Source organism: Candoia aspera, chromosome 17, assembly GCF_035149785.1.
Source record: "Candoia aspera isolate rCanAsp1 chromosome 17, rCanAsp1.hap2, whole genome shotgun sequence".
NCBI lineage: Eukaryota > Metazoa > Chordata > Lepidosauria > Squamata > Boidae > Candoia > Candoia aspera.
The window spans coordinates 11,729,394-11,741,886 of NC_086169.1; the positions used below are offsets into that span (position 1 = coordinate 11,729,394).

Genomic DNA, 12,493 nt, shown 5'->3' on the forward strand with positions numbered 1-12,493 from the left:
TCAGCTGTGATCTGAACCTGGCTGTGCTGCTAACCCAGGATGTGGTTCATTGGTGTGGTCATCCCTGTCAGTGTGGACATGGCTTATGGCCAAACAATCCAGATCAAGTTAATAAAGGCTCTTTCTGGCGTCGCGGAACCCTGAATGCACCAGGTGGCTTCTCATCAGGTGTGAATTTGGCCATCCCCGGCGCCTGGCTCCGTTTGATTGAGGGGTGGTTTCTCCTTTGATGCCCCGACGTTTGGCCTCACTTGCCTCGTACTTGCAGACCTCCTCTGAACAGCTCTTTTTTAAAATGGGTTTAATATAGAAAAAGAAAGGAGAACAGAAACATGGCACCAAAGAAAAAGAAAACATTAAAAAAAACCTGCACACACACACAGAATCAGTTTAAGGCAAAGAACTCTGTTTTCCACACAGAATTGTATCAGTCGATTGCTCCGCTGTGTCTATACAGAGCAAGTTCTGGTGCGGGGGGGGGGGGGGGGGAGCCAGAATTTTTGGCTGGGTGCGCCTGGGTCTTTCTGTCGGAGTAACGCCACCTTTTTCACTGCAGTCCCAATGCAGGACGTCCGAGGTGATTGGCACTTAGGCAGACCCCTAACCTCTGGCCCTCTCCCCCAGGTGTTCCGGAGCGGCGAGGGGATGGGCATCCGCCTGGACAGCGCCTCTGCCTTCCAGGGGGCCATTATCTCCCCCCACTACGACTCGCTCCTCGTGAAGGTCATCGCTCATGGCAAAGACCACCCCACGGCGGCTTCCAAGATGAGCCGGGCCCTGGCCGAGTTCCGCATCCGCGGCGTCAAGGTAGGACACAGCGCCTCCTGCCGGGCGGGGTCATTTGGAGTGTGTTCTCCTACGTGAGGCTCTGGGCGAGTGTTTCCCACCCCGAGGCTGCTGCTCTTGGGCCTGGTTGTTGGGGAGCGTGGACCATTTGCGGGGAGCGGGGCTACGTCCTGCGCCTGAAGATGGGGGCTTTTTCTTTGGGCTCCCTTGTCAGTTGCTCTCCCTCAGCCCTGGGCAGGAGCCAGCAGCAGACCACCCTGAAAAGCCTTGCCAAGAAGACTGCAGGGGCTTGTCCAGGCAGCCTCCGAGAGGCTGAAAAAAGAGAAATTGGTGGCGGGAGAGCGATCACGGTATCCGTCCCTTCAGTCCCCGGCTGCGTTCGGGAGTGGGTGGCACGGTGTGCAGTAGAGAGCAGTTGGGTGAATTGGGTTGGACGACCGAGCCATGATTTGGACTGCGGGGTGGGCGGAGCGTGCTTTGTGGACGCTGCGGTTACCCTTTATTGACCTAGGCGTGGGGTGTATTTCCTTCCGTGCTCTCTTTTTATTGAAGTAACACCTGTCTCGCTTTCACTGTAGCGACTGGGAACTGTAGGCAATTATAGATAAAGGGCATCTGACAGCAGATGAAGATGCTTCTGGGAACTTTTCTGCAAGGCCTTTGGGTCCAGCTGAAGAGGCTCCAGTGGGGCGCGGGTGAGGGGGTCTTGGCCTGCTTCCCTCTTCCTTCTGGCCACCCAGCACAAAAGCAGAGCCAGGCGGAGATCCACGTGGGCTGGCAGGCAGTCCACGTGGTGGTGCCTCCAGGGTTATTTGCAAATCCACCAGACGCCTCTTCCCACACTGGACGTGAGCAGAACATGCTGTGCCGTGAATGTGGAAATGGCATCTGAGGCAGGCAGCGGGAAGCCTCTTGAAGGAAGGGACGACTTGCGACGTCAATGGTTTTCAGGGACAGGTTGCGCAGATGCCCGGAGGGAGAGAAGATGCCCTGCCCATTCCCTTTGAGTCTGTAAAAAAGGTAAAGGTTTCCCTTGACGTAAAGTCCAGTCGCTTTGAGTCTGTAGGGAACTCCAAAAGAGCACGCAGGGCAGAGGCATCCACGGCAAGCAGAGGGCAGACCGCCGACATGTTCGGAGGGTTGTGGATTGTTTGTTTTCATTTCTTCACTGGTTTGATTTGTGTTGCCCCTGCTTGGCACATGTCTCAGGGCAGCATGCATCATCAGCAGACTGCAATTAAATCCTCAGTAAACAAATAATTAAAACAAAGCACGTGAGCCTAAGGGCACAGAGGGGCTTTCAGGGGTTCCGAGAAGTAGGCGGGGTGGAGGCCAACCAAGTCCAAAGGGGGAGGTCCTTTTAGAGGGGAGGGTGACATCTCCTGGATCTCGCCAGACAACATTGCCAAAGGGACGAGACCCGAGCAAGCCGACTCTGTCGGATCTTACCAGGAGGGCAAAATACATCGAGGATGGACCTGGCCCTGTGCCAAGTTGTTTACAGACAGTCCTCACTTACTGACTGCCTTGTGCAGCGATTGTCTGAAGTTACGACGGCACTAAAAGAATAACTTTGTGACCAATCCTTGCGTTTATGTCCATCGCAGCATCTCTCGCTCTCAGTCACATGATCGCCATTTGCATACTTCGCGACCAGCTTGCAACCGGCAGAGTTAATATTGAACAGCATGGAAAACCGAAGTAAAACCATAAGTCGTGGTCACGTGGTTTTTCATGACCACATCACTTTGCTTAATGACCAAAGGGGAAGTAAGGTCGCAAACTTAGTGACCGAGTTGCTGGTCCCAGTTGTGGTCGCTAAGCGAGGACTACCTGAGCCCAGAAGTTTAATGATAGGGCTGTGTTTGAGATCACTGGGTTGACCGTGCTTTTTTATTACCACTGTAGGAGCTTAGAGGCGTAGGACTGAGCAGGGCGGCAGGGTGCTGTCGCCGGGAAGGGGGCTTGTTCGCTTGCCACGGGTCCCTGCTCTGCCCAGAGGCCTCCTCCAGTGCTCTCTCCTCCCAGAAGGGCTGTGGTCAGGGCCGCCCTTGTCTAAGCCCAGGGCCTCTTGTAGTGGGCTCTGTTTTGGTACACCAGCTTGAGCCCCTGGGAGAAAGGCGGAATATAAGTTTCGGGCACATAAAGGTGGTGTTCCACCCACGCCAGACCGTTTTCAAAAGAAACAGTGTCTTTATTAGCTAACAACCAAGTGTCAGATTTCAGCGCCTGGAGAAAGTCCTTCTGTAACTGACAAGGAACTTGCACTTTCCACTTCCCAGACTGGGCTGGGGGCGGGGTTCCCCGCGCTCGGGTCTGGCTCCGAGTGACAGCAACTAAACCCAGTTGTGGTTCAGTGAGAACAGTCCCAACCACATCTGCCCCCTGGTCAAAATCCTGAGGTAAACGCGACAAAGCATCGGCCAGAAAGTTTTTCTTTCCTGGGATAAATTTTAACTGGAAGTTGAAACGACTGAAAAATTGAGCCCAGCGAATTGGTTTAGGACTGAGACGCTGGGGGGTGCGGAGGGCTTCCAAATTCCTGTGATTGGTCCAAACCTCGAAAGGGCATTTAGCGCCTTCAAGGAGGTGACGCCAGGCTTCCAAAGTGGCTTTTACAGCAAACGCCTCCTTTTCCCAAACATGCCACCGGCGTTCGGTTTCAGAAAATTTTCTGGACATAAGCTCAGGGTTTTAAGTGATTTTTAGAATCTCTCTGTAACAAAATAGCCCCAACTGAGGAGTCAGAAGCATCAACTTGGACCACAAAGGGGCGTTCAGTTGGGGTGCTGTAGAATAGGCTCAGCAGTGAAAAGGGATTTCAGTTTTTCGAATGCTGCTTGGCATTCAGGTGTCCAATTCAGCACTGCTCCAGGATGTTTTACCTTGCGTGTCTCCCCCAAGCCCTTGGTATGGAGTAAATCAGTGAGGGGCAAGGCAATCTCAGTGAACCCCTGCATAAATTGGCAATAGTAATTACTGAACCCGAGGAAACTTTGCAATTGCCTCCGGGTGCGGGGACGTTCCAAGCTTTAAATCGCCTGAAATTTTGCGGGGTCCATTTCAATGCCCTTGTCAGACACCCGATAGCCCAGATAGTCAAGTTGGGTCTTGTGGAATTCACATTTGGAAAGTTTGGCATAGAGTTTGGCATTTCTAAGCTTGCGTAACACCTGTTTGAGGAGGCGTTTGTGTTCCTCGGTTTCAGTGTAAATGAGAACATCATCTAAATAAACCAGAACCCCTTTAAACAAATGATCATGTAATACTTCATTAATCAATTGCATGAAGACTCCGGGCGCCCCTGCCAACCTTAAAGGGAGGACTTTGTACTGAAATGAACCCAGTGGGTAATTAAAAGTAGTTTCCACTCATCCCCAGCTTGTATGCGGATGCGGAAATAGGCTTCGCGAAGATCGAGCTTGGAGAAAATCTTGCCCTTAGACAAATGAGCTAACATGTCCTTCATGAGAGGAAGAGGGTACTTGTTGAGAATTGGGACGGAATTTAACCCTCGATAGTCCATACAGAGTCGAAGCGTGCCATCTTTCTTTTCCCGGAATAGCACAGGGGCCCCAACTGGGGAATTTGCAGGTTCAATAAACCCCCTTGACAGATTTTTGTCAATAAAGTCCCGTAATGCCTCCAGCTCCTTCTGAGTCATTGGATAAATTTTCGGCTTGGGCAATTGAGCATTGGGAACCAACTCTATCGCACAGTCAGTTTTCCAATGGGGGGGTAGCTGATCTGCTTCCATTTCCCCAAATACGTCTGCAAAGTCTTGGTATTGATCGGGCAAGCCTTCTAAATGTGCCAAGGTAGGTCGCGGCGTGGCAGTCGCAGCCCTTCCAACTCCCGCACATGCAGCTCTCTCCGCTGTAGGAGCTTGGTAAAACCCATCTTTAAAAGTCACAGTTCTGTGTTCCCAGTTTATATATGGGCTTCGATAGGTCAACCAGGGGATCCCCAGAATTACCAAGGGATTGCCAACAGGTGCTACAACGAATTTCAAAGTCTCACGGTAGCTGCCCATTTGCATTGCCACAGTTCCAGTGAAATGGGTTGCCGCCGCCCCCCCCCCCCCGCGCTGTTGAACCATCCAACTGTGTAAAGATCAAAGGCTGCTGGAGGGGGAAGCTAGGCAGGTCCAAAGCAGCAACCAGATCAGGGTGAATTAAACACCTGGAACACCCAGAGTCAACCAAAGCCCAGACCTCTGTAATCTTTGTGCGGGAGCCCAATTTCACTTTTACTGCTAAAGTGGGACAGTCAGCACTCACCATAGCATCCTCGCGCCCATCCTCCTCCACCTGCCCGCAGGCGCTCTTCATGGCAGGTGGCTGGCATTTCCTGCCGGCTCCTTAGAGTCATCTTCAGCCCCTCCTGGGAAGCAGAATCATCTTCAGCGTCGGCTGCGCCCTTGGCTGCTGTCATCCGCCGCGGGGGGGGAGGCGATTTAGCCGGCGGCTTGCCTGCTCGATCTCCAGCCTTGGCTTTTGGGCAATCGGCTGCTTGATGCCCTTCCTTTCCGCATCGGAGACACTGACCCCTCGTGTAGCGCCGATCTCTCTCCTCATCCCAGGCTCTATAGCCTGGCCGGGCAGCAGTAGCAGTACTTCGGGGTCCCCTCATGGTGGCTGGTGGTTTTTCAGGTCTTCTGGTTTGCATGAAGGTATGGTGAGCATGCTCAGCCTTGCCTGCCAGACATCCATTCGTACAATGACTCTGGGTCGTCCCTACACAACGCCCACCGTAGGACGTCCCGGTTGAGTCCCTCTTTAAACCGTTCTATTAAGATTGACTGAGACCAGTCGGGGATTTTCCCAGCTAGAGCCTTAAACTCCAGGGCGTAATCAGCTACAGACAGTTGGCCCTGGGTAAGATCCTTCAGCGCCTTCTTAGCTCTTGCCTTGGCCAAAGGATCCTCAAAATGCAGTTTTAACGCCCACATGAAGTCCTCGAAATAATCAAGTGCAGGGGAGTCAGCCTCACTTAATTGAACATACCAGTCAGCCGCTCGACCCTTCAACTTGGTGGCAATGGCAGTTATCTTAGCCTCTTCGGAAGGGAAGTATGCTCCAAACTGCCTCATGTAACTTTTAGCATTAGTTAGAAAGAAAAATAACTTGGTTGGATCCCCATCAAACTTGACAGAAAAGTCTCTCACCCCCACTCCTGTTGAAGCGGAATCGGCGGCTGCTTGAGTGGTTGGGCCCCAGGTTACAGTAACTTTCCCTCTTCGAGGGGGGGACACTGGTGATCGAGCCCTGCAGGGTGGAGTTTCATCCCGGAACCGTCTCTGGCCCCGCTCTGCTGGCGGTCCGGATGGGAGGATGGGGGATGGTTGCGGGAAGCTAGGATCTCCTCCGTGCCTCCCCTGCCCCCCCAGTGACAGAGACAGGTTTCTTAGCATGTACTCCATCGATTCTATTTTGGCCTCCATCACTCTTAGCCTTTCAGGGGTTTGAGATTCCTCCCTCCCTCGCGTGTTAGGCTGTCTCTCCGTTGATACCGTGGTAGATTCTACGTCTGGGGTCAGCAGGAACCGATGCTTCCAGGACGCCTGGGACGTCCCTGGCTGGGATTTTCCCACATCATCCCAGGTGATCAACTCTGCGGGCGATTCGCTGGGTGCCAGTTGCTCTGGTTCTCCCCCATCATTAGATTCCTCCACCTCAGGGCTGGAACTCGAATCCTGCCGGAAATCTGAAGGTTCTGGGGTGAGGCTCAGTTCTCTGCTCTTGACCGTCGACTCGGGCATCAAGCTAGCCAGCTCCTCAAGTCCCCCTGTCATGAGACTTGGACTCGGCCATCGTGAACTACTTTCCCTCACAAGAAACTGATCTTGGTAGGAGCTAACGGTACAACTTTGGTGATTCTCAGCTTTATGTAATGAATGCCTGTTCTCAGACTCATGAGCAGGAATGCAAAGATATCTGATTTATTGAAGAATAGTATGCAGGATCACAAAGAAAGCTGAGAATGATAAAAGCGTGCCAAATGCAAACTAAAAACCCTTGGTACAAATGAGATCCCTCCCCCTGTAGAATCTTCCCAAGCTCACAATCCCAGCTGCTCCTGACGGTTTCTGATGGTCTGCGGGAAAAGTCCTTGAACAGAGAACATAACCCAAACACATTCCATTGTAAGGAACACAGATACAGAGCTTGGCACAAGGTTTCACAGCAGCTCCTTCCCAAACAGAAACGCGCGTCAGCGCCATGGCATGTGAAACGTTATGATGTATACTGTACATTGAAACAGTGAACATGACATTTGGGGGCTCCCAGCTTGCTCTCCTTGTTTTGGCCCCCAGTCGACACCCATTCCAGCTGCCTGGCCAGGCTCCATGCCTGCCCTGCCCCTGCAGCTGAGGGTGAGCTCTGGCCGTCTCTGCAGGCCAACCCCCTCCTCCAAGCTGGAGAACTGGACTCTGGACATCCTGCCAGGAAAGGGGGGCAAGGACCCTGGACCAGCCAGGGAGCTCCTGGCCCCACTGATTCTCTGCTCAGTCCCGGATCCTATGGCCTTCTGCACCGGCCTCTGTGCATGGAGAGAGCGAGGCGGCGGTCCAAGCAATTGCCGACCTTCGCTGCTGCTGCTGCTGCTGCTGCTCCTCTCCCCCCCCCCATTCCCAGTAGGATGAATGTCAATGAGTCTTTCCAGCCCCCCCTCATGTCCTGCCATGCTCACCCCACCACAGGAGGATCGGGGAGAGAGAGGCTGTGGTGCTCGGGGCAAAGTCTCCGCTGCTAGAACTACCAGAGTTCGTCTCAGCTGCTTCAGATCACAGAATTTATGTAAGCGTGCTCCATGCTTGCAGTATTATGGAGCAGCAACTCTCCTGTTTTCCCCGCCTCTTGTTTCATTGGTTTCCGTGAAAAAAGACAACAGAATGGCAGCACAGCCGCTTTGCAGGCATGGATGGGAAACAAGCCCATAGTTTAAGTGGATGGTGTGTATAACCGCCCCTTTCTCTGCTCTTTACTCTGCCTCTCCGAATGAGCCTTTAGTAAGTTAGCTAGACTAGAACTGGATCTTTTCAGGTGAAGCTGGTGTGGCGTAAGCAGATGTAGACTTTATTTTCTATTTAGTAGACAGCTTTGAAACAAACTCTGGTTAAAATAATAATTAAAATTAAAATTTAATTAAATTTAATTTAGTAATTAAATTTGAATAATAAATAAAATACACAACTACAAGCACATCTGCTTCAAAGTGGCAGGAGAAGGTTCTGTAGGGGAAGGGTAACGTTGCCCACAGAGTGTCGCCACGCCTGCTTTTGCACACAACGCAACAGGTCTAGGCCTGGAAGAGCGGCCTATCAGCTGTGTTTGCCTTGGAAGCTTACGGCAGCCGAGGTTCCTTTGCTGAACAAAATTTGCTGTGAAGCCCAGTCTTACTTAGAGAAAGCGTCGTCTCCTAGAGACAGGGAGGATCTCCTTGGCTATTTAGTCCCCTTCCCTGCTTCTTGTGGATCAGCCACAGCTACAGCATCCCTGACAGGTTTCTGTTCAGCCTTTGGTTGAGCATCATCAGCCCTTCCTCCCTGCTGTCGGGCACTAAGAAAATTCTCCAAGCCGAGATCTGCCCTGCCAGGAGGCAGGTATCTTACCTTGGCTTTCCCTGAGGTCATGCCACATGCTTATGAGAGGACTGTGATACCCCTCTCTGCCTGCCACCCCGTGGTCTCCAAAATACACTTACTGGGTCTCAGAAACCTGTCTGTATGTTGCTGTGTATCTTACAGACCTGAAATTGTAGGAATTGTGATGTGCTGGCACTGTTTCTGGGTTAGCATGTAGTGTGAAGACAGTTTGCTTGGCTAGTTATGGCTTCATAGAATTATAAAATTGGGCAGGGCCATTTACTGGTATCATGTCCAAATCCTACTCATTGCAGGAATCAAGACAGCTTCCACTTGAAATGAACTTTGTGGCAACTCACTCCAGTTTAATGAGGAACTGTTGCTGAGCAGATAAATTATATCTATGGCGTTCCCCTGTCTGCTAAGGAAGTTAGCTATACAGTAGTCAAAAAAATGAAATAAGCTTCGTTTGATGAGACTTGTTCTTGACTAATGCAGGCTGACTTCTAATAATTATTGCATTTTTTTTCAGGATGCTTTCAGATCTTTATGATCTGCTAACCTTCCCAGGTCTTGATGTCAGATTAGCTCTGTGTCTCCTTTTTCTCTTTTTGAAGACAGGGACATTTCTTCCTTTCAGCTACTAGCCATTCACCCATTCTCCAGTATTTCTCAGAGACAATGTGTAACAGTTCATCCAGACCATCCGCAAGTTCCTTCAGGACCTTAGCATATAGTTCAGCCAGCTATAACGATTCAAGGTACTTCCCGAACATGCGTCAGTCCTACTCGTTTCTTCTTGTCAGAAGAGATACATTGGGTTCTTTTGCCAACTTCCTTTAGGTAAAGCTCAAGGCAAAACTGAAGAAGAGTCTTCCCCTTCCCGGTCCCCTCCCCTCTGCCCTGACTTTTGCAACTGAGACCCATCTGCACCTTCCATTTTCGCCCAGGGGATTTTTTGCTGCAGTCCATGAATTCCAATGACTTCCATTTATTTTATTCACCTGCCCAAGCAAAAAGAAAAAAACAAAAAAACAAAACCCCCAAAATGTAATAATTAAGAATGAGGCAAGTAGCCTGGCAAATAAATGGGCATGTTTTATTCATTAGTGAAATGAATAATGCATTTTTGTAATTCCTTTTCTATTCATTCAAAACAAACAATAAAGAAAGAAATATGTATAATAGTTCATAACCTCCTCCCGAGTTCAAGATAAATTTTATTACTGGCAGAGTCAGTATTTAAATGAAAAAATGTGCATTAATGTGCAGCTTCAAATGAAAGCAGTGAAAGGGATCCAGCACTCTTTGTGCTTTCAGAAGGCCTCATGCTTTACAATTACAGGGTCCTTGTGGACCCCCGCAGGGACACAACTCCCATCCAGGAGCAAAGCGCATGTTTCACGCGGAAGGTCAGGAGGGTCTTGCGAGGAGGACTAGCAGAGGTCTGTTTCTGCCTGTGGCCCCAGAAGCCCTTGGACTGGGATAAAGGGCCCCAGATTCTCTGATACGTAGATTTTGGCCTTGCCCAGTCAGAGCTGTCCCGCTTTCCTATACTCTTATATGTATCTCCTTCCTTTGCTCTAAAGCCATCTACATGAGGTCTTCTGTGTGAGGTGGGTTGGCTGGCCAAAGTCATAAAAGTTTCTGTGGCTGAGAGTCAACCTGAGCGTGAGCAGGGCCTTGTTTTGTTTCTGATCTGATCTGTGAGCTATAAGGTAGAGGACCCCTGTGAGCTGAGTCAGTCCTGGTGACCTCATGGGTATCTCCATGTAAATGAATAGAAGTGGGTTGCCACTGCATTATTTCCAAATTCCCATCCTGGCCTGTTGTTCTGGGGTTTCCTGGTGGCCTCCCCTCCTAGGAGTAACCGGGACTAATCCTGCTCCCTTTCCAAGCCTGGACAAGGTTGACTGTGTGCTGCCCACTTCAGATATGTATGCAGATTCTGCTTGATCCCTGGACTCGACTAACCACAGAATTGGTAGCAAAGAACTGGACTTGAGGTGCAGCCCTGGAGTACAGCTTTCTGATCTTGCTATTTCCTTGCTTTTCCCCTACGATCACAACAAAAAATGCCAAATGTGACATGTAGCCATATGAGAGGACTGCAAAACATATCAGAAGACACATTGGTGGTACAAAATATCCCAGTTCTGCAGAAATGGGAACAAGCTCGCCTTAATTCACAGTCCAGGTGTGTGCGCAGTAAACAGCAAGTGAAGCTTTGCCAGAGAAATGCCCAGCCGGGCCAACCTGGCATCTTCCGAGCGAGTCAAGCTGTCCAAACACTGGTCCCGCCTGCCTTCAAAAGGCCACCCCTCCTGGCTTGCTCTGGGGGAGCAGGGCCCAAATCCAGAACAAGTCAGGTTTTAGCTTATGGGGAGCCCTTGGTGTTCTCTGAGCTTGGTGGTTTGCTTGCAAATGTTTCATTGCCGAACTAGGGAACATCATCGGTGCAGCGGGGTGGGGGCGGGGGGGTTGCTGCCTGTTTATATGCAGTAGCTTGCCCTGCCAGTGTTGGGGGAGGTTTTCTCCTTAGCAGCTCCTTGATTAAGGTGGTGCTTTCTGCCTGATGGTTTATCTGGTGCTGATCGATGCTGCTTTGAGAGTTGGCTGCTGGGTCGCTTTGTATTTCCTCAGCCCTGGAGTCAGACAGGCAGATACTGCGCCGTTGTTGCCTGCACTTTTCTCACCAGAAGGTTAAAATACTGCAGTGAGTGTTTTTCCTACCCTTCTCCTGTTTCTCAGGATTAGATGATCTGAATGAGGAAAAGGCAGCCGAGCAGCATCCCTGTGAGAGAGCTGGCTCTTAAAAGCCGCCTAGAAGCCTTGCAAATAAACCAATGCCTGCTGGAGTTCGATGCCGCTGTTTTGACAGACTGGTCAAAGGCCCGCCTCCTTTGCCATAAGGAGATTTAAAAAAACTATTTCCATGATTGGTGAGGGGGTGTCTTGATTGCTTGGGAACGTCTGGATGGCCTCTCGTCCACTCCAACCTCAGATTTTCCACAAATAAACAAGAAAGGACACACACACACACCAGTTTGAGGAAGGAGGATGGTTGAAAAAAAGCTGCAAAGCAGCTGCTATGTTACTTTGAGATGTTTTATTTATGAAGAGGTTCAGATAATAATTCTTTATCCATCATACAAAAATAAGGGAAATAAATATCAAAATGATTTAAAACCTCACAGAATAAAGTTTTTGTTGACTATACTTTCTAATTACAAATAGGAAAAAGTCAAGTGGGACCAGATTTACATTAAGAGTAATTAAGTATCAGTCCAAATAACGTATAATCCCAAACTGCCTAATTACATTCAGTCAGACAGAAAGGCCATATTTCTGCTCACTGAGGAAAGGTGGCGATGGCTGAGGCCCTCTTGAAATCCAGACTCCACAGATCTGAAGCGAAGCGCTTATCCTTAAGGATGGGCCTCCAGAAGGTGACCGCCATCTTAACATCCCTGCCTCCGTCCACGGGGCCCCACAAAGTGTGTCAGCATAGACCCCCTCTGTTTTCTTGACAGTTGACGTCTTCATGACGATGGCTCGGTTGCACCGTTTTCATTTGCACTTCCATTTCGGGGCAGATACTTGATTCACAAAAGATGTGGAATCTGGTTTTGTCAGTCTAGCTTGAGCTAGAAACACACGCCTCCAGTTCCCAAAACCTTTGGGAGAACACTCCAAAACTTCTAATAGGACAGAAAGGGAAAAAAATAATACATACCACAGGAAGGGTAATTTTAATGGTTTTTAAAATAAATTTAATGTTAATTACATTTAAATAGGAACTGCATGAGATGAAAATGGGTCTTGGTCCTGGCCCTACCTAATGCTTGGAGTGCCGCCATCGGCCAGGTGGGTCCTCTGCACAAAAGCGGTGGGGGCCCTGGCCTGGACCCCCCTTCCTCATCAGACAGGGAGGACCAGAAATCAATGGGCTTCTCTCTGGGACCACCGAGGAGGGAAGCCAACTGGAGGCCTTCCTCTGGAGCTGCTGGAATGGACCAGGCCGTGACGACTGCGGGTCTGACCCTCCCGGGCCCCGTGTGTCCCCACTTACCCCTGTTGCAGCTGAACCCCAATCTCGCGCGAGTGCAGCAGAAGCGT

General features: G+C 50.3%; 1 protein-coding gene across 3 annotated transcripts in view; it reads left to right on the plus strand.

Moving 5' to 3' along the window:
* Positions 1-12,493, plus strand: part of PC (pyruvate carboxylase) — a 174,285-nt gene that overhangs the window by 102,817 nt on the left and 58,975 nt on the right. For all 3 annotated transcript variants that reach the window (XM_063317252.1, XM_063317251.1, XM_063317250.1), the window contains one exon: positions 625-807. In XM_063317252.1, coding sequence (XP_063173322.1) covers positions 625-807 — 183 coding nt within the window. The remainder of the gene's footprint in view (positions 1-624; positions 808-12,493) is intronic.